This window comes from Humulus lupulus, chromosome 1 (genome assembly GCF_963169125.1).
Source record: "Humulus lupulus chromosome 1, drHumLupu1.1, whole genome shotgun sequence".
Classification (NCBI taxonomy): Eukaryota; Viridiplantae; Streptophyta; class Magnoliopsida; order Rosales; family Cannabaceae; genus Humulus; species Humulus lupulus.
Genome location: NC_084793.1, coordinates 218,098,415 through 218,121,577, shown reverse-complemented (window position 1 = coordinate 218,121,577; position 23,163 = coordinate 218,098,415). Strand labels below are relative to the sequence as shown.

At 36.5% G+C, this 23,163-nt stretch overlaps 1 protein-coding gene across 1 annotated transcript; it reads right to left on the bottom strand.

Annotated features, from left to right (window-relative positions):
- Nucleotides 1-2,582: 2,582 nt before the first annotated feature.
- Nucleotides 2,583-6,547, bottom strand: LOC133829475 (uncharacterized). The gene is made up of 10 exons (XM_062259199.1): nucleotides 6,308-6,547; nucleotides 6,109-6,247; nucleotides 5,744-5,912; nucleotides 5,433-5,566; nucleotides 5,090-5,166; nucleotides 4,403-4,918; nucleotides 4,122-4,211; nucleotides 3,366-4,007; nucleotides 2,976-3,257; nucleotides 2,583-2,903 (listed from the first exon to the last, which is right to left on the bottom strand). Exons 1-10 carry the CDS (start codon nucleotides 6,545-6,547, stop codon nucleotides 2,583-2,585), a joined length of 2,610 nt encoding a protein of 869 aa, XP_062115183.1.
- Nucleotides 6,548-23,163: the final 16,616 nt, after the last annotated feature.

Below are 23,163 nucleotides of genomic sequence, written 5' to 3'. Positions count from 1 at the left end.
AACAATAGTGAAAAGGTAAATTTAATTGTACTCACATTATGTTAAAAATCGAAGATCAAGCTTCAGTAACAACCACACAAGAGTTAAGCACACAATTCATGCATAATTCATCAATTTCCTAGGGGTAGTCTCATCTCAGTCAGAAGTTTTATCATTGATAGCAACTTTCAATACAACCGTTCTTATGACAACCTAAAACAAACTAAAAATGAAAAAAAAAAAAAACACAACATAATAAAAATAAAAACAAAGCAATTCAGTTTCAGTTGTTCCCTTCCCCCATACTTAAACAATAGATTGTCCTTAATGAAAAATAAAAGATATAGAAAGAAAAAGAAAAAGAAAATCTCCCTCAACCGAAGTAATTGCTCACTCATCAGGCATATCTGCCTGATCATCTTCAGCTTCCTCCTCGTTCTTGTCATCTTGCATCATGGGAATAGGTGGTGGATACGGCTGAAACCACTGTGGTGCATGTGGATAGTTTGCCATCTCCATACCAAGGTGTATAGAATTCATCTTGAAACAAACATCCTATTAGTTGGCCCACTCATTCATGCACTGCTAGTGTGCATGGAATTCACTACGGTGAGCATGCAGCTCTTAAGAGGTATTGTACAGAGATTCCTCCACAAGTGCCATACGGTCCGCCAATGTCATATTTTTGGTTGATGGTGGTGGCCTAGCCTGAGTTTGAGAAGATGAGCTCACCTCAGCAGTGTTAGTGACCTTGAAGCGAGTGATGGATGATCTATTCAGTATATGCATAGCCTACAACAAAGGCTCAGAACGATCCCATGCCACACGGGCTTAAGCACACATGGCGGTAATGAGATAGGGATGATATAACCCCTTAGACACATGCCAAAAGCTATTCTGAATGGATGACTTGATTATGCGCCCCATATCAATTGTTTTACCCTTCAAGATGGCATATAGAAGTATGGCATTATCAACATTCACATTAGTGACATGTTTAGTTGGAAAGAACTTTGCATTGATAAACTTATGCCATGATTTTTCATTAACTCCCATCACCTCTCGCTTAAACTTAATAGGATGACATGTTTCAGTTAAGATCCATTGAGTGTTTGGTTTGCACATAAATTGGATGATCTCATCAAAGTCGGGATTATCCACTATTTTACTATTCTCATCATTTTCTATGCTAGGAACCCCATAAAATTTATTTATTGCCTCACTTGAAAAATTCACATTGACCTCTCTCACTGTAGCCATAGTTATGACTTGAGAAATTCCATTGGCATAAAACTCTCGTACTATAGGGATTATTGCAACATTAGGTTGAGAACAAAATTTCTTCCGAATTCTTCTCCCAGTCTACTCCACAATGGATAGATACCCATGACAAACTTCCATATCAAATCCCCTCTCTTCAATCATTGTTTTCTATTTTACTACCCCATCTTGATAGCAAAAAAATGTCTCCTTAGAAATAAATTTGTTGGCATCAAATTGAACCCCAGATGAGGAAGCACCTTTGGTATTCTTTCTAAATCTCTTTGGTGCCATTCTTCACTTCAAAACTCAGTAACAAGCTTCCTTTAACAAAAATAATCAATCACTAAGAGAACAATTCAAGATACCCAAAATATACCATTTCAAACTCCTCTAACTACACCAACCAAGTATCAACTAAGCAATTAAATGCTCCTTCTTCAAAAATATTCAACAAATTCCCCTTAAAACTCAATCACACTTCCCTTAGAACTTTTATCAAACACTTAGTAGGCATAAGCTAAATCAATTTTTGAAAATATTGTTCTAGTAATCAAATCTCCCTAAAATTCAGATTAACACTAATACAACAACATAAACACTCAATCCAAGCCAATGATCACAATTTATAAGAAATTCATCCACCAAAAATCATAAAATCCAAAATGCCCCAATTCTTGTTCTTCAATATTCAAAACCCACAAATCAAACGATGAAGAGAAACTACTTACTTGTAATCAACAATAGTGAGTCTTGGAAGCTTGATTGTGCCAATGAATTACCTTGAAACTACTTGGAGAACATCAATTGTCAAATTCAGAATTATGGGGTTTTAGGTTTTGAAAGGGGAAATGTTGTAGAAGATGGTGATTTTTGTGTGAATAGGCGAAAATGGTAGAAAATGAGGACTGAGGGTTGGAATTATGATGGTTTTGGGGAAAATTTTGAGTGAAAATGGGGTTGAAATGATGAAATTTGGTGAAAATGGGAGAGTATTTTATTTTTGTGGAAAATGGGGAAAATGGCTTGGGGATTGGTAAAAGAAAAAATGTTGAAATTGTCCAGTGGCTGCGACCTAGGGTTATTGGTGGTCGCGGTCACTATTCTTTGTTCTTCGGGTTGCGGCCTAGAACAGGGCTGGCTACAGCTACAGGCCTTTTGACGCAAAATTTTTTATTTATTTTTTCACGATTTTCACGATTCTAAAATATATAAAAAATATTAAAACTAAGTTCAAAAAAAAATTACATGGAACAATAAATTAAATGAAAATGTCTTAAAAATAAAATAAAGTACATAAACTTTGGCTAAGTTTAACGTCGCTAGCTAAGCATAAAACCTTTTCATACTTCATCAACATATTCCGGATCAAAGAAGTGAATCACAATAGCTTTTTCCTCCTCGAAAGACTCATAATAAGGCTTCAATCTCTGACCATTAACCTTGAGTATTCTTTCCGTTGATGGACTGGAAATTTCTACTGCTTCATAAGGATAATGGTATACCACTATGAAAGGTCCAACCCATCGGAATTTCAACTCATCTGGAAAGAGTTTAAGATGAGAATGACACAATAATACTTTTTGTCTTGCATCAAACGTCTTCTGAATAATTCTTTTTCGATCATGAAAGGCCTTGTTCTTTTCTGAGTAAATCTTAGAGCTCTGATAAGCATCATTACGAATTTCCTTTAGCTCTTATAAATGCAACATTCTTTGTTGGCCTGCATTATTCACCTCCGTGTTACATTTTTTCACAGCCCACCTAGCTTTAGGCTCTAATTCAATCGGTAAATGGAAAGGTTTTCCATACACCAACCGATACGGCGATATACCAAGCGATGTTTTGTATGCCGTGCAATATGCCCATAGAGCATCATATAGTCTTACACTCCAATACTTCCTATTTGGATTCACCATCTTTTCAAGAATAGACTTGACTTCTCTATTGGATACCTTGGCTTGGCCATTTGTTTGTGGATGGTAGGCAGTGGTTACTTTATTAGTCACTTGATAGTGCTGAAATAAAGCTTCAATAGTCTTATTGCATAAATGAGTACATCACTCACTAATTATTGCCATTGGAGTGCCAAATCTCCCAAAAATATTCAATCTAATGAACTCAACCACTGTTTTAGAATTATTCTCTTTAGTTGTTTTTGCTTCCACCCTCTTAGACACATAATCCACTGCTAAAAGAGTATACTCAAAACTGCTTGATGATGGAAATGGTCCCATAAAATCAATAGCCCATACATAAAAAATTTCAATAATAAGTATGGGAGTTTGGGGCATTTGATCCCTAGCAGCCATATTATCAACTCGTTGACAACGGTCACATGCTTTGTAATATGCATATGAGTCTTTAAAGACTGTAGGCCAATAAAAATAGCTGCCAAGTACTTTATGGGCTGTTCTTTTTGGTCCAAAATGATCTCCACAAGCATGAGAATGTGAGAAAGCAAGGATAGATTGAAATTCAGAATCGAGAACACACCTTCGAATGACTTGATTAGCGCAATGTTTCCATAAATAAGGCTCATCCCAAATGTAGAACTTAGCATCATGCTTAATCTTGTTCTTTTGAGCTTGTGTGAGGTCTCCTGGTAACTCTTTAGTGGCCAAATAGTTAACAATATCAGCAAACCATGGAATAATTTCTTTAAGAGCCAGGAGTTGTTCGTCGGGAAATTTTTCATTTAATTGCACATTATCTTTATCCCGAAGAAGTCTACTTAAATGATCAGCCACCAAGTTTTCTGACCCTCTCTTATCTTTTATTTTAAGATTAAATTCTTGAAGGAGTAAAATCCATCGAATAAGTTTAGGCTTCGCTTATTTCTTAGCTAGTAAATATTTAAGAGTTGCATGGTCAGTGCAAACAATAACTTTAGTTCCAATCAAGTAAGACTGAAACTTTTCTAGAGCAAAGATGACTGCTAAAAGCTCTTTCTCCATAGAAGAGTAATTCAACTAAGCATCATTAAGAGTCTGAGAGGCATAGTATATAACATGAGGAACCTTACCAACTCTTTGCCCAAGGACCGCTCCTACTGCATAATCACTAGCGTCACACATTATTTCAAATGGTAACTCCCAATTCGGTGGCTGAATAATAAGTGTTGATGTGAAGGATTCCTTCAATTTATTGAATGCAAACAAACATTTATCATTAAATTCAAAGGCCACATCCTTATGAAGAAGATTTCATAATGGGGAAGCAATCTTTGAGAATCCTTTATAAACCGGCTATAGAATCCTGCATGACCAAGAAAGGATCTTATTTCTTTCACACTTGATGGTGGTTGAAGAGAACGGATGAGATCAATTTTTTCCTTGTGCACTCCAATCCCTTTTTCCGAAATAACATACCCCAAAACAATACATTGTTGAACCATAACGTGACACTTCTCCCAATTCAATACAAGATTAGTGTCAATACATCGTTTATGAACTAGAGTTAAGTTGTGGAGGCACTTATTAAAAGAATCACCATACACACTAAAATCATCCGTAAACACTTCTATGATGTTCTCTATGTAATTTGAGAAAATACTAACCATACATCGCTGAAAAGTGGCAGGAGCATTGCATAATCCAAATGGCATTCTCTGAAAAGCAAATGTGCCAAATGGGCATGTAAATGTGGTCTTCTCTTGGTATTCAAGAGCAATAAATATCTGATTATAACCTGAATAACCATCAAGAAAGCAGTAATAAGTGTGTCTCGCTAATCTTTCAAGCATTTGGTTGATGAATGGCAAAGGGAAGTAGTCTTTTCTAGTTGCAGTGTTCAACTTTCTACAATCAATACAAACTTGTCAACATGTTTGAGCTCTAGTGGGCACTACCTCATCCTCATCATTCTTTACCACAGTCATGCCTGATTTCTTAAGAATTATTTGAACTAGACTCACCAACTTGCTATCTGAAATAGGGTAAATCACACCCACATATAAGAGATACATTATCTACTTTTTAACTACTTCATTCATAGGTGGATTTAACCTTCGTTGAGCTTCTCTAGAAGGCTTTGACCCCTGTTAAAGGAGAATATAGTGCATGCACATAGTTGGGCTTATTCCCATGATATCTTCTATGGTTGTTTTGTATTCCCGAAGACTCTTATCAAACGATCCTCTTGTACTTGGGTAAGGTGTGTGATGATAACGACCGGTAATGTCTCTTTCTCACCTATGTAAACATATTTCAGATGCTCCGGTGGTGGTTTTAATTCAAACTTGGGCGGTGATTTAATAGATGGTTGAAGTTTCTCATGAGAAATAGGCAACTCTAAGAACAGTACCTCTTTAGATACCTCTCCACCACTATTAAGTGCAGCCACCGTCTCCTTTACTTAAGTAGTGACATCCTCTTTCTTCAAGTCTATTGGTTCCCTCAAAACAACATCTAACCCATCCTCTCCATGTAAATCAAGAATTCTTGTGACAATGAGTCCAGAATATCAATTGAAGACACTGAATGAACATCACATCATTTGGTACCTCATAGCCTTAAAAATATTAAGGCGAATCGCTTCACCATCAAACTCCATAGTCAAAGTTCTCTCACGAACATCTATCTTAGTTCTAGCTGTCTTTAAAAATGGTCTTCCTGATAAAAATGGCGTAGAGCATGGAAATGAGTCATCTTCCATATCAAGAATGTTGAATTCTGCAGAAAACACTAATTTATTTACTTTAACCAATACATCCCTATTACTCCCCTTGGATAAGCATTAGAACGACCCGCTAATTGAATGATCATCCATGTCTTTTCAAGTGGTCCCAAATTCAAAGAGGTGTAAATAGAGTTAGGCATTACATTGATTGAAGCACCAAATCAAACATACATCTTTCAATCCTTTTACTTCCAATAGTGCAAGGAATAGTGAAGGTGTTAGGATCCTTACACTTTGGTGGGAGTTTTTTTTGAAGTACTGCCGAAATATTTTCCCCCACACTCACATTTTCATTCGCTTTTAGCTTCCTCTTATTGGTGCATAAATCCTTTAAAAAAATTTCATATCGAGGTACTTATTTAATGGCATCATGTAATGGAATGTTTACCTCAACCTTGTGAAAAGTCTCTAGTATTCCCTGTTTAGCTTCATCTTTCTTTGTATTTCTCAATCGACTAGGAAATGGAGGAGTAGTGACATAAGCATGAATAGTTGGTTTAGGTTTGGGTGTTGTGGTTGGGGTTTCATCTTTGTCTTGTTGGACAGATTGAGTAGGAGACAATGGCGCATTGTTTGAACTTGATGAAATATTAGGTTTATCATAAGTCTTGCCATCTCTTAATGTCATGGCATTAGCGTTTCCCTTGGATTTCTAACAGGTTGTGAAGGTAACTTTCCTTGATTCAGTGGCTCACTTTGACTTAATGAAGTGGCTATTTGACCCATAGTTCTCTTTAGATATTTCAGGGACGCTTGAGTGCTTTGAAGAATTGCTTGAGTCTATATATTGGAGGCCACTAACGTTTTTAGCATATCCTCCATTGATGAATCTTGAGCTTGTGAGAAAGGGGGTTGTTGAGGATGAGATGCATAGGCTTGTTGAGGCCTTTGTTGGTAAGAAAACCTTGATGGTCTAGTAGGTATGGTTTGTTATTGATTCTCATTTCGAAGATTAGGATGTTCCTTCCACCCTTCATTATAAGTTATAGCAAAAGGGTCATAACTTTTCCTAGGTTGCCCTGGGAACCTCCCCCCCACCCCCAATTGCATTTACATGCTCATTGATATCCTCTTGAAGTGTGGGACAAGAATCAGTAGGATGCCCCACCAACTGACATATGCCACAAGGTCTCACTTGCTGACCAAAAGCCATTTGTTGAACCATACTAATTAACTGTGCAAGCTGCTACTCTACTTTAGAGTTTGTCTCATTTACTCCCTTAACAAAAACCTCATGAAGAACTCTAAACTATTGGGAGTTGGCTACCATATTAGAAATTAAACTCCTGGCTATGGGTCTTGTCCACCAGTGCTCCCCTACTTGTTGTATCAATCATGCTCTTGTCCAATGGAAATAGTCCTTCATAAAAGTATTGGATCAGGAGTTGTTCACTTATTTGGTGGTGGGGTAGCTAGCACATAACCTCTTAAATCTCTCCCAATACTCATATAATGACTCACCAGTCTGTTGGCGAATTCCACAGATTTCCATCCTGATACTACCAACCTTAGATGTTGGGAAGTACTACTCCGAGAACATTCTCTTCATTTCATTCCAGGTATTAATAGTTCTAGGAGGAAGGTAATAGAGTCATTCTTTTGTACCATCCTTCAAAGAAAATGGAAACGTTCTTAATTTTTTCCGCTCTTCAGTTACTAACGCTAGCTTCATACTAGAGCAGACTATGTGAAACTCTGTTAGATGCTTATTCGGGTCCTCTCCTGGTAGCCCATGGAAAGATGGTAGTAAATGTATGAGGCTCGAATTTAGTTCAAAGTTAACGTCCAATGTTGGATATTGAATACACAGAGGTTGATGGTTTAGATTCGGCACCGCCAACTCTTTCAATATCCTTTCTTGGGCCATCTGAGCCTTAAACGATATTTTAGAGTCAGAATCGCCGTCAGATGGTAATGGTATTTGCACTAGATTAACTTTCTTTGAACGTTGAAAGAGTGGATTATCAGTGATAGTCCTTGAATAGTGGGATGACCATGTCTCAAGATACTGCTTTATGGCTTGTAGTCTTTCTTGAGTATTGTTGCCAGACATATACACCTGCAATCAAAAATTTAAACTAGTTAGTATGTAGTTAATTAAAATGAATAATAAAAAGACTTACAATAGTCTCCGGCAACGACGCAAAAAATCTGATGGGTATCGTATGCAATATCAAATTTAAATATATTTTATCAATCATTTATACTAGCTACTTTAGTATAGTGGTAAATATGGGTCGAACCCACGAGGACTATGATCAAACTATTATTCAAAATAGGAACTAAAATAGAAATTAGATATGGATTTTAATTTTAAAAATTGAAAACATAAAATACAATAATGATCAAATATTATATAACTAAAGATAAAACTATATTAAAGAAATAGTCATGGATTACTCTCCACCTTTGACAATCAATCTATCAATAATGACAAATAACATTCCTTATTCCCAATCAAACTATTAACCCCGCAGATAACACTTAAGCAGTCAATTATCCCAATTTCCCTATTATAATTTATTAAAGCTAAGCGCTCTTAATTAATCCTTTTTACCCAGCAATAAACCCATTAAGCATGCGATTTATTTAACCTAGTAAAAGCATTACACTTAATGGAAACAAGTTAATCTAGGCCAAAAATTCATTAAGTGTTCAATTCATTTAACCTAGGTTCTATTTTTCATCACAACCAAGATACCCGTCACAATATCCTAATTGCAATTTATCACTCTACTAAGAATCCTAAACTATTAGGTGAATAACAATCCTAAGATGATAGTTGAATAATGAAAAACCCTAATCAGCGGCCGTCTAAACAAGATTTTACAAGATCCATGACATTCAACTAGAAAAATAGAAGCAATTTATTATAAGAAAAAAAAAGGAATAAAACTCATCAATGCATTAAAGATCTCATGTCTAGGGTTTTCAAATAACCCTCAACTATAAAGAAAACTACTCCATTATTACATTCATATTCACAAAAATAAATATTCAATGAAAATATAAGGGTTTTGAGAAGAAAGAAAAACTAGATTGAAGAATGTATATGCTGATGTCTTTTCTCCTCCTCTGCTGCTCTAGCCTCTTAAATTCGCAATCCAAAGTTGTATTAAAAGTTAACCATAATCCATTTTATAGCCCTTTAAAATTACATGTAAAAATCAAAATTTTAAGAAAAATTCTATCGCAGGTCGCGGCCACTGATTCTTGGTTGTCGCTGCCACAGGACATTTCTGGGCTAACTACGTGCAACGGTCGCAGCCAGGAGATTATGGTGGTTGTGGCCACTAGTCTATAACTCTCAGGTCGCAGCCACAACCCAAAATCTGCTTGCGTGCTTTTTCTTTACAATCTTCAACTTTATGCTCGAACCTCGGGTTTAGGGACTTCTGAAGCTCTTCAAACTCATCCCAAACTTCATTTTCTCAAGTCATATCATTGTACATCCATTCCTAACGACAAAAATACATCAAATTCATCAATAATACCTTATAAAATATTTTATGGCTTAAAAATCAAAGACTCGTAAAACAAAGCTAAGAACACCTAAAAAAACATTTGAAATTAACATTATCTAAATGCGAAAGGATAACAAATATAATATGCAAAATGCCATTATTTCTTGTATGATATGTAGAGTCCTCAATGATTCTGGAGCCACTCACTCTTATGTTGCTATGAATATAATTGATAAACTGGGTATGCCTTGTAAACTGTTTGAGAGTAGTTTTAGTACAATGTTACCAACAGGAGACATTATGTCGTCAACTAGGTGGTTACAGTCAGCCTTTGTAATAGTTGAAGGCAGAGAGTGCCCAACAAACCTCATAGAGTTAGACATACCAGAATATGATGCCATACTCTGCATGGATTGGTTTGCCAAATATGGAGCAAAGATAAATTGTCAGGGAAAGACCGTAGAGTTTGGATCGATGGAAGGAGAACTCTTTTCTTTTAAGGTAGAGGTGATGAGATTTTGTACACGCATTATATCAGCATTGGAAGCTCAGAGCATGATGTAGCACGAGTGTTCAACATATTTGGAAAATGTTGTGGATAAATCTAAGGACACGGAGTTGAAACCAGAAAAGGTCCACATTATTTATGAGTTTTCGAAAGTGTTTCTAGAGGATTTACCAGGTTTACCCCTGGACAGAGAAATCTAATTCGTGATCGAACTTGCACTAGAAACATCACCAATATCTAAAGCGCCCTACCCAATGGCACCTGTAGAGTTGAAGGAACTCAAGACCCAGCTACAAGGATTTTTGGACAAGGGGTTCATACGAAATAGTCATTCGCCATGGGGGGTACCAGTCTTGTTTGTGAAAAAGAAGGATGGAGATATGAGAATGTGCATCGATTACCAAGAACTCAATAAGGTCACAATTAAGAAAAAATATCATTTTCCCATGATAGATGACCTCTTTGATCAACTGCAAGGGTCAGCAGTGTTCTCAAAGATTGATATGCGATCCGGGTACAATCAGCTGAAAGTGAAGGAAGGAGACATTCCTAAAACAACTTTCTGAACTTGCTACGAGAATTATGAGTTCCTAGTGATGTGTTTTGGAATCACTAATGCCCCAGCGACATTTCATGGACATGATGAACATAGTATTTAAGGACTACTTGGATAAATTCATAGTGGTGTTTATAGAAGACATCCTTATCTTCTCAAAGATTAAGGAAGAGCATGAGGAACACCTGAGGTTGACGCTCAATAGACTACGAGAGCATCAACTATAAGCCAAGTTCTCTAAGTGTAAAATTTTGTTGGAACAAGTGACCTTGCTTGGGCATATAGTTTCCAAGAATGGAATACCAGTGGATCCAGCAAAGATTGAGGCCATTAAAGACTAGCCCCAACCCAATAATGCCTCAAAGGTTCGAAGCTTCTTAAGGATGTGGGTTATTATCGGAAGTTTGTCAAGGGTTTTTCTAAGATTGCCACACCCTTGACCAACTTAACCTACAAACACCAAAAGTTCACATGTACGGAGAAGTCTGAAGAAAGCTTTCCCTTGTGTTCCCACAGAGGGCGGGAAGTTCGTGGTGTATTGTGACGCGTTTAAGAACGGTTTAGGTTGCGTGTTGATGCAGAATGGGAAGGTGGTAGCGTATGCCTCAAGGCAGCTCAGGACTATGAGTAGAGGTATCCCACTCATGATCTTGAGTTAGCAACAGTGGTGTTCACACTGAAAATATGGAGACATCACCTTTATGGGGATAAGTGTGAAATTTACACAAACCACAAAAGTTTGAAGTACTTCTTCACTCAGAAAGAGCTGAATATGAGACTACGAAGGTGGTAAGAATTAGTAAAGGACTATGCGTACGATATTCTATTTCATCTAGACAAGGCCAATGTGGTGGCAAATGCATTGATTAGGCGAGGACATGGGAGTGCCTCAGCTCTGAGCATAATAGAGACACCTCTATAGAAAGAGATTATAAACTGCAGAATTGTGTTAGAAATAGGATTCCTAGCAAAGCTCACTCTATAGTCCTCCCTATTGGAATCGATTAGAGAAAGGCATAAGGTGGATGAAGCCCTAATGAAGAAAAAGGCTTTGGTATAGGAAAGTGGTAACGGTTACTTCACGATGTCCAACGGTGGGTTGCTGCGATATAAGAATAGGATCGGTGTGCCTAAAATTTATGAGAAAAAGGAAAGTATTATGAAAGTGGTGCATATAACACCATATTCCTTACATCCAGGATCGAAAAAGATGTACCAAGACCTTAAAGCATTGTATTGGTGGCCTAGAATGAAGAAAGATGTTTTTGAGTTTGTTACCAGGTGTTTAACATGTCAGCAAGTCAAAGGAGATGTAATGACCCAACTATTTCTATGACCTTGGACCATTAGATCTACTATACATAGCTACTATTTTGGGAAAGATACATAAGAAATAATATAACTTTATTAAATCTCAAAATATTGTATCAAATACATAATAATAGAAAATATGGCATGGGTACCCATTGTTTAAAAGAAAAACATAAACTTTAATTGAATTGTTAAAAAAACTAAATGCGGAAAAACATGATCTAAAAGACTAAATATAAATAATTTCATCCTCGATCGACACGCAGTCCACTCAGTCCGTTCATCCTCAACACACATGCCAAGGTTCCAAGAATCCTTCCGCCTCCGTATCTAGTTTCCTGCATCACACTAAAAAAATAAAGGAATGAGCCTAATGCCCAGCAAGGAAAAATCTAACATATAACCATATACATAAAAATTCATAATGCAACATAAAACATACTATAACACTTATGTCACATACATACTATAATGACCATTATTACTTGGGGTCCCATAAACTAAACAAGTCATATGCCCATTAGATTAGTGGGGTCTTGCTAGCTAAGCAAGTCATATGCCCATAATCTATTTGGGGCTTGTTAGTTGTATAGGTCATATGCCCAAGTCTACAAGCATACATAACATAACATTTTTCATAACACACATTCATAAGATAACATATAAAATCATATAGCACATAAATCCTATCCTATTTTCCTTACCAATATACCAGGATGATGAGAACAAAGTCGGGATTTTGGAACACTCCTAAAAACCATAATATAGAGGTGAGTATACTAAAGAAAAGAGATGGAAAGAATAAACTACTCCATCGAAACAATACTTACCAATGAAAACCTTAAGTTCGAAGAACTTAGATGCCTAAGAATAGAAAGGACTGAGTTAGGATTTGAGTAGAGAAGAACTATAAGAATCAATACAGAAATGAACTAGAATTAGGAATACCTTGAATGCTTCTATGACCGAACTATACCTCGAAACCGAAAGTCACTATAACCTTACTTCCCATGTGTTTATTAAGCTTATAACCCTAATCCAAGTGTTTATCACTCTATAGTCTCACTAGCACATGGAAGGCTCTGATCAATGCTTGAAGAATGAATGAAAAGGCTTGGTGCTAGGTCCTATTTATAGAGTTCTAGAAATAAAAATCTTCTTTTTGGCTTTGAATAAAAATAATAAATTTAATTGAAAATATTTGAATATCCTTCAGCCAAAGGCTTAGGAATTGGTCAAATTTTTCAGAGAGATTTAAGGATTCAAAGCTTGATTTTTAAAATAATAAAAACAAATAGAATCCTAACTTCTAACTCCCTAAATCTCATAACTCTAAACTCCCCTGCAGTAAAATCAACATATATGGAGCTGTAGAACTCCGATTTGGACTCTCTATATACCGTTATTAAATTATCTATAACTTTCTAGAAATACTATTTTGCAAAATTCATAACATAACTGGGTCAAAAATAGGTCGGAAGTTACAGTACCCTAAAGTTACGAAAAATTTATTTACATCCTAATCCACAAATAAATAAAATTGTGACAAATATCATGCTCCTATCACATTTCGGTGAAGACTAAGTCTTATATTTCTCTTATTTTATCATTAAAATAATAATTCCTTAATAATCATAACCTTAGGAATAACCATGCTCATGACAAGTGTCATATGCTTATTATCTCTATCTAAACCTTAGGTTATAATAATTATCATATTAATAACCAGCAATATTAATCAAACCTTATGTTATAATTAATATTCTTAAACTATAGGTTAAACTTATAAAATCCATAACTATTGCTAGGAGTTTCCAACGAAGTCCCGGCTTGAACCAAAATCCATAGTAATGAACATACTATAACTACTACTACTACTACTACTACTACTACTACTACTATCTAATTAGCTAAATAAATTTTGGGACTCTACAGGAGAACACCAAAGGCCAGCTGAACTACTCTAGCCTCTCTATGTTCCAGAATGGAAATGGGAAGACATAGCGATGGGTTTTGTTGTAAGGTTACCTAGGACAACAAAACAACATGATTCTGCTTGGGTTATAGTGGACTGGCTCACTAAGTCCGCCCATTTTATAACTATTGAGACCACCTACTCAGTGGATCAGTATGCAGAGTTGTATGTGAACAAGATAGTGAGACTTCATGGGGTTCCAAAGTCGATTATTTCTGATCGAGGGTCAGTGTTTACATCGAACTTTTGGAAGGGATTGTAGAAAGCTATGGGTCAAAGGTTGAAGTTCAGTACCGCTTTTCATCCCTAGACCGATGGGCAGTCTGAGTGGACTATTCAGATCCTAGAAGATATGTTGATATGTTGTGCGTTGGACTTTTCGAAGTCTTGGAGTCGACATCTACCCCTGATGGAGTTCTCCTATAATAATAACTATCAGTCCACTATTGGGATGGCTCCCTATGAGATGCTTTATGGGTACAAATGTAGATCTCCCCTGCACTGGGATGAGGTTAGAGAGAAGCAAATTTTAGGCCCCGATGCAGTTAGGGAAGCCAGCAAGGCGATTGAGAAAATTCACCAAAGGATGCTTGCCGCTCAAAGTAGGCAAAAGAGCTAGGCTGACCTTAAGAGAAGGGACATCGAGTTTTTAGTGGGTGAGTTTGTGTTCTTGAGAGTCTCACCCGTGAAGGGTGTTATGCATTTTGGGAAGAAAGGGAAATTGAGCCCGAGATTTATAGGTCCATTAGAGATTTTTGACTAGGTTGGGCAAATTTCGTACCATTTATCACTGCCCCCAGCACTAGCTGAAACGCATAACATCTTTCATATCTCGATGTTGCATAAGTACGTGTCAGATCCCTCTCATGTTCCGAGTCATGAGTCGTTACAGGTGAAGCATGACCTGACCTACGATGAACAACCAGAGCGTATCATCGAAATGGGAATCAAGGAACTAAGATTGAAAAGGATTCCATTAGTTTAGGTCCTGTGAAAGAATAGCAAGGAAAGAGAAGCAGCATGGGAGCTGGAGGAAGATGTGAGAGAAAGATACCTTGAGTTATTTGGTAAGAAAGAATTTCGGGACGAAATTCTTTTTAAGGAGAATATATTGTAGCGCAACAAAAATTATTTTATTTTAATTAATTTTTTGTGTTATTTTTAATTGTTAGTTGCTAGGGATTTATGTTTGATTGTTTGAATTGTTTGGTAGAAATTGTGTGAATTTAATTTGTTAATTTCTTTATTTAAATATTTTAATTTGTATGTTCATGAGTTTTGGTTGTATGTACGAAGGTGCATTGTTAGTAGAGATGCACTTGAGCACTTGTGTGTGTGCGTGTGCATGGTTGCATGGTGAGTATGTAATAGTTTTTTCTATGCATATATTTTTTTTATTTAAGAAATTAAAAAAAATAAAAGGGAAGAAAAAGAGAGAGAGGGCGTGAGAATAGTGGGAAAGGGAGAGATTTATCTTCTCATTAAGTTTGAAATTTAAATAAATGAATTAGATGTCTGTTATCAATTTTGGGTAAGGAAAATCACTAAGCATTCATGATGATGTTTTGTTTGGTTGTCTTGATATAGTGAGTAAATGAAAATGTGAAAAAAAAAAAGGAAAAGAAAAGGAGAGTGAGGGAGAGTGGGGACAACAACCACAAGAAAAGGGAAAGGAAATTGATTTTTTTGTTTTGTTTTCTAATTATTCTCTTGATTGGGTCAATGCCTTTAGTGACTTGATTTGGGAAAGGGATTTGATTAGTTTCCCTGTCCATTAGTCTTGGTTGATAGACCTTAAGGGAAATAAGGTCATGAACAATGAGTATTGGAAACTCATTGTAGAGTCCCAGAATATTTACTTAGCTAGCTAGATAGTAGTAGTAGTAGTAGTAGTATGTTAGTTACCGTGGATTTTGGTTCAAACCAGGACTTAGTTGGAAACTCATAGCAACAGTTATGGATTTTATAAGTTTAACCTATAGTTTAAGAATATTAATTATAACATAAGGTTTGATTAATATTGCTGGTCATAGATATATATTTATTATAACCTATGGTTTAGATAGACCTAATAAGAGCGTGACACTTGTCATAATTATGATTATTAAGGAATTATGTATTTTTGATGGATAGTTTTAATAAAAGAAAGATCTAGAAGCTCTAGAACCTTCCAGCAGCTGTTAGGATCGTATTATGACTCAGTCAAAGTTGTTTATCCAATTCAAATTATGTTGAAAAAGTGCAAATATGTGTTTGATATATCAACGTATGCTGATATATCGCAGCATAGGGGTCGATATATCGCCTACGGAAGATACAGAAAACACGTCGAATTTGCACGAACGATCAAACAAGCCTCGGGAATACAGGGGGAGGCGATATAGCACCTATAGGGGGGCGATATATCGACTCCATGAATGTATTTTTGAAGGTTTGGTTTTTCAATTTTAAAAATACCCTTAACAACCTAGACATGCCTTTGAACGATTTTGACCAAGTTCTGGGCGTCAGTTGAATGAAAATTCAAATCTTTTTCATTTTATAATCATTTATTTATTCAAATTAAAAGGGGTTAGTTTCACTCCTTGAACTCTATAAATAGGACCTAGTGCTCAGCCATTTTCTTCCTTCTTCAAGCATTTGATCAGAGCCTCCAAGGTGCTAGTGTGATACACTTGGGTTTTGGGTTAAAGCTTTATCATTCTAAGCTTTTATAAACACTTGGGAAGTGAGAAATAATGTGATTTCGGTATTGAGGGTTAGACCAATCCATAAGTTCATTCAAGGTATTTCTATTCCTAAGTTCAGTTCTACATGGTTCTTTAGTTTTCTTTATTCAGATCCTAACTCTTGTTTATGATTCTTGATTAAGTATTTAAGTTCTTGAAACTTAAGGTTCTTCTTGGATGGTTTAGTATTCTTTTTCATCTATTTTCTTTTGATTCTCACCATTTTACTATTGGTTTATAGGAGTGTTCTAATCCTATTCTTGTTCCCAAATATCCCGGCTTTTGGTAAGGAAAATAGGATAGATTTTATGTTCTTATATGTTATAATATGTTAGGGTATGTTATGATAAGATATGTTTATAATATGATATGTATATGTATAGCATGCTTTATAGTCCTTGGGAATATGACTTGTCTAGCTAGCAAGCCCCAAGAATTTATGGCCATATGACTTGCTTAGATAGCAAGCCCCACAAATCTATGGGCATATGACTTGCTTAGCTAACAAGCCCCAAGAAGTATGATGGCCATTGTAGTCCTTTATGATATATGTTTCTTTTATAGTCATATGTTTTCTAGTATATGTTTTTGATATAGTTTTATGCTTATATGTGTTAGTAGATTTTCCTTGCTGGGCATTAGGCTCATTCCTTTATTTTTAGTATGATGCAGGAAAATGATTATGGAGGCGGAAGGATTCTTGGTATCTTGGCTTGTGTGTTAAGGATGAATGGATTCAATGGACTGCGTGTTGATCGAGGACGACGTTATTTATTTTATGTCTTTTAAAATTATGTTTTGATGTAATTCTGCAATTAGTATTTAAAGTTATGTTTTATGTTTTATAAACAATGGGTACCCGTGTCATATTTCATTTTAAATTTATAATTTTATGTTATTGATACAATATTTATTTTGGAGTTTTAATAAAGTTATGATTATTTCTTATGTATGTTTTCTCCAAAATAATAGTAGCATGTCTAGTAGTTTTAATGGTCCAGGGTCTTTGAAATAGTTGGGTCATTACACTCATTGTGGATGGCGTGCAAGAGGGAAAGAGGGAGAGGGAGAATTTGACAGCTAGAGAGTGAAAGAAAGAGAGAAAGAGATAGAGTGTGTGTGTGTGTGAGAGAGAGAGAGAGAGATCGTACAAGAAGGAGAAGAAGAAGAGGAGGGGTTTGAATAGGTAATAGGTACAATTTTGTTTTTTATTTTGGTTAATTCCTCTAAGCATGTTTCTTCTCCTCATTGCTATTTTTTTTCTTTCTCCTTGCTTGTGGTTCAAAAATGGTGGTAGGGTATTCAAGGTGATTGTACTCTAGGGTTCTTGTCACTATTGTGTTCTTGATTCTACAATCAAGAGAGGTAATGGATCGACTCTTATTTTTGTGTTTGATTTGGTGTTGATTATGGTTTATGGTTTTTGAATATGGATTGATGTTGAAAAGGAATTTATGTTGATCTCTTGTTATTGATGTTGTTTTGATCTTAGAATTATGAGCATGGTGATTTTGATGTTGTGACACCTAGGGTTTTCCTATGTTACGTGCTATGATTTATTTGGTTCTAATGATTTATGTAAAAGCATTAAAAGATGATAGTAGATGCATGTTAGGGTTTTGGTTTTAGTCTACTAATAGATGTTGATGATTGTCTTTTATATTTTTAAGCATGAAACAGATTTGTTGTTTTTGGACTATGTAGGTTTGGCCTAGGGACATTTTTAGCCGTTTGGTTCTTTTTTTTTTTATGTTTTGTTGTCACTTATATTCTTAGAAACATGTTAGGTTATTTTTAAGATTGAAATCGGTATTAAGTTCGTTAGAAATGTTAAATTGGTCTTGTATATATAGTTTTGATTCTTGGAATGCATGAGATGATAGAAACATGCTAGGGAATGGTGTAAACATGATTAAGATGTACATTCACAAGTATTACTTGTTGTTTTTATTTATTTATGTTAAATTAATTGATTTAGGAATTTAAAATATACAAGTTTTGACAAAATTAATATTTTATAACAAATGTAATCAAGAAATAATTTTTCTATCATTTTAATGGAACTTTTAAACAAATTAAAAACATGCAGTTTATAATTCAAGTATGTGATTTTAATTAAATAAAATGCTTGCTGGAATTTTTGGTTATTAAGAGAAAATGTTCTTTTAATTAAGATAAGTAAGACATACACTTCAGTAAATTAATTCTTAAATTTTATATATGAAAAATATAATTTTTCCATACTTTATTTATGTATTTTCACACTTGTTAATATGCAATTTTTTTTATGACAAGTAAAAATTATTTTTCTAAAAGCAATCAAGAAATTCATTTAGTCATTATAAGTAACTACAAATTTTGTCAAAACCTTTTAAATGATATTTAAATAATATATAGGATTATTATTTTAATTTAATTGCTAAAAGAATTATTTTAGAAATTTTGTAATAAAGTTTTGAAGGACAAATATGTGGTTAAAGAAATGATGAAGTAAGAACTAAGTGGTAAATCAATTTTGCTTGCTGAATTTTTAAGAAAAGTTAATGATAAGCATGTAGAAATTATCGATTTTAAAACATTAAATTTTAAGAATACTCTCACGTATGCATGTTACATGCAAGTGTATTTTTACGTTAAAAAATATGCCTATTATTCAAACATATAATTTTTATTTTGTAACCATGAATTATTGATGGGTAGAAAAAGCATTATTCTTTTATGATTTTATGCTAAAGTATTGTATGTTTGTAATTGTAGTGTAACTTGTGCCATGTGTGCATGTTGGCTCGTTGTGACGTTTTTGCACTTTATCTTGCTTGGACCTAAGGTAAGGAAATTAGATAGAATTGTGTAAGTTTTATGCTATGCAAAATGTAAGTTCTATGTTTTGATATGTCATGATAATCCAAGGGTTATGAAAGGTGAACTTCTATGTTTTTCATGTTATGATAAGACAAGTGCTTTGAAATGTGTAATTTCTATGATTTGATGTGAATTGTGACATATGTACTTGTACGATGAATGAAGAGAAAAGGTTGCTAGCATGTTGAATGCGATGCAACAAATGAGTTACTAAGGATATGACGTAACTCACAGGGTAGATGCGTCGAGGTTATTGAAGGACCTTTGTAACGACCCAAATTCACTAATTAGGCTTAAGAGCCTTGATTGGTGTGCCTGGAGGGCATAATGGAGATTATGTGTGATTTTAATGATTAAGATGCATGATTATGATTTAAAGCATGTCATATGACTATGTGTATTACGTTATGTGATAATTATGTTATGTGATTTGTACCGCATGGGTGTGGTGGTATCAATGTGATGCATGTGCCGAGACGGTCCTAGAAAGTTTGATAATGGTAACTGGTGATTTGGTAACCTGTGTAACTGTTAGTAACCATAGAGAGTAACAGGTTTTGTTGGAAAAGTGGTAGAATTATAATGTTAGTAAAAAGACAGGTGTGCCCTTGAGGTTTAGTTAGGAAGGGATATTAGTGGAGGGATAAAGTGGTCTTTTGGCAATGAATAGATGAGCTTCAGCTGAGAAGAAAAGTTAATCACGTATAACACTTAGGAAGTTGATTTATGCTGAAATTGGGAGGAAAATCTAGAAGAAAGGAGAAGAAGACGGAAGTTGAAGTGGGGAGACCTAAGAAGAGAATTTTGATGATTCAAGGAAATTAAGCTAAGCCTAGGCCAAGAATACTCAGAGGTAAGGATTTATCTAAGATTTGTTTAAGTTTCAAGTCTGGTTTTTAGAGGATAGGCATGAATTGAAGCAAGTTGGTGACTGGTTTTGCATGAATTCAGAGTTGGAATAATCAAAAGAGAAGGTGATTTGAAGCTAGAGTTGAGGAGAATTCAAGCTGGGTTCTTGACTGAGGTAAGAGTGTATCCTGTTTAATTTTCGTAGCTGTTATGGATTAAGAATTTAAAGGATTTGGTTTGCACTTTTCTCAAGTCTTGGTTTAAGTGTTTGAGTCTGAAATTTAAGTGTGAATTCCGTGGGTGGTTGTGTAATTGAGCTAGATTATAATGTTTATAGATTGTTGATTAGTCTATTTGGGGTTTTAAATTGGTTTTGGGGCTTAGGTGTGAGTTTGGGGTGATTTGGAGTGATTTGGGTTCGGGAAAAACGCAGGCGAAAACCCAGATTTCTGGGCTCGCGAAGGAGCGCCGCAGCGCTGTTCTTGCACGCCGCGGTGCAAGGTTGTTTCTGGGCAGAGCAAGTTCTCTGACTTGCTGGGCACCGCGGCTCAAACTTGCTGGGCGCCGTGGCCCTATAGGGCTGCACCGCAACGCTAGGCCAATTTCAGGACATGGGATTTTGCAATTTTGAGCCTTTGCTCTGGGGGTTCGGGGGATGTCTTCGGTGCATTGTTTTAGGGATTTGGGGAATTCCGAGAGTGTGGGATTGGTTCCGGGAAGTAGTTTTGGATTGATTAGTGATAAAGGATGTTTCATTTGTGTTGTGATTAGGTCTTTGGAGAGGCTCGGGGTAGTGGACCGTGCTCGCGGCTTTGTGGCATCAGAAACTAGTGTATTGAAAGTTAAGAAAACTGCACCCGGTTGTATGATTGTGAAGGGACTGAGTGCTCCCGAGAGTTGTATCGTGTCAATGTTGGTATTATGCCATGGGACATGTAAAAGCGGTCTAAGAGTTCCGTACATGGTTTTAGCGCGCAGAGCGCGGATTGGCCACTGGTAGCCAAGAACAACAGGATAATGGAGGGAGCAGCCTGAGAGCGCTAGCCCTGGTTATCATTTGTGAACTGAACATGTTATGAATTGATATGCTCAGTATGTGGAATACTTGATGGTACTGATTGATTATATGGTTGAGATTATGTGAATGCAATGTGAGATGTTGTTTCATCTGCTAGTTGTTTATGCTCTGTTGTTGTTGTGTTTTCTTGCTGGGCCTTGGCTCACGGGTGCTACGTGGTGCAGTTAAAGGCAAGGGCAAGCTGGACCAAGCCTGAGGTGGAGAGCTCCAAGGTGGAATGTACATAGCCAGCGGTTCGACCGCCACGGTCGAGGAGTGGACCAAGACAGGGATCACCTAACTGCTCGTTTTGCCTTAGTATGGTCGGTTGTTGTACATAAACCTTGTGTCTTTTGTAAACTCGGAGGTGCGGAGTTTTCTGGGATTAGTAGGGTACTATAGGCGGTTTGTAGAGGGCTTCTCGAAGATAGCAGCACCCATGACAGAGTTGACAAGAAAGAATTTGAAGTTTATCTGGTCAAACAAGTGTGAAGACAGTTTTCAACAGTTGAAGCGACGACTTACTACAGCGCCAGTGTTGAGTCTACCTTCGGGGGAAGGGAAGTTGTTGTTTATTGCGATGCATCGAGGTTGGGCTTAGGCTGTGTGTTGATGCAGAACGAGAAGGTTATAGCTTATGCATCGCGACAGCTGAAGGAGTATGAGCAGCGATATCCTACTCATGACTTGGAGTTGGCAGCAGTGGTTTTTTGCCTTGAAGATTTGGCGGCATTATCTTGGTGGGGAGAAGTGCGAGGTGTACACTGACCATAAGAGCCTAAAATATTTCTTTACACAGAAGGACCTGAATATGAGATAGAGGCGTTTGCTGGAGTTGGTAAAGGATTATGACTGTGATATTATTTACCATCCAGGGAAAGCCAATGTGGTGGCTGATGCATTGAGCTGCAGAGGTCCTGGTCAGTTGTATATTGTTGTTCAGATTTCGAGGGAGTTGGCTGATGAGATGATTAGAGCGGGGATAGAGTTGGTGGTAGGCCAGTTGGCTAATATTATTCTACAGTCGACCCTGCTAGAGCGGATCAGAGAGGGGCAGCTGACAGACGCTCAGTTACAGAGGGTTAGAGAGGATGTCTTGGTGGGAATAGCTAAGGACTATTCTGTTTCTGAGGTTGGTTTGCTTCGGTATCAAGGACGAATTTGTGTTCCAGCTGATGAGGGGATCAGACGAGAGATACTAGATGAGTCTCATACGACGCCGTACTCACTTCATCCGGGTACCACTAATGTATTAGGATCTACGGACTTTGTATTGGTGGCCCGGGATAAAGATGGATGTGGTTGAGTACGTTGCCAGATGTTTGACCTGTCAGCAGGTGAAGGCTGAACATCAACGACCAGCAGGGTTGCTTCAGCCATTGGGTATTCCTGAATGGAAATGGGAGGACATTACTATGGATTTTGTAGGAGGTTTACCCAGGACAGTAGGACTTCATGACTCGGTGTGGGTGATAGTGGATAGATACACCAAGTCAGCTCATTTTCTTCCAGTGAGATTGACATATACTGTGGATCAGTATGCTGAGCTGTATGTGAGAGAGATCGTACGTCTCCATGGGGTTCCTAAGTCTATAGTGTCAGACCGGGATCCTATCTTCACTTCCAAGTTCTGGGGTAGTTTACAGAAAGCTTTGGGAACTCAGATGAAGTTCAGTACAGCCTTTCATCCTCAGACTGATGGACAGTCTGAGAGGACGATCCAGGTGTTGGAGGATATGCTCAGAGCTTGTGTGATTGATTTTGAGGGTTCATGGAGTAAGTACCTTCAGTTGATTGAATTCTCGTACAACAATAGTTATCAGTCAACGATTGGAGTGGCTCCCTATGAGATGTTATATGGGAGGAAGTGTAGATCACCCATTCACTGGGATGAGATGGGTGAGAGGAGATATTTGGGACCAGATATGGTACA

Excerpts from the sequence above, each read along its gene's own strand:
- LOC133829475 (XM_062259199.1), bottom strand. The coding sequence starts at position 6,547 with ATGACATTAAGAGATGGCAAGACTTATGATAAACCTAATATTTCATCA. Across the intron at positions 6,248-6,307 it reads AGACTTTTCACAAGGTTGAG|GATTTATGCACCAATAAGAG; the intron begins GTAAACATTCCA and ends ATTTTTTTAAAG. Across the intron at positions 4,919-5,089 it reads TAAAGAATGATGAGGATGAG|ATATTTATTGCTCTTGAATA; the intron begins GTAGTGCCCACT and ends GGTTATAATCAG.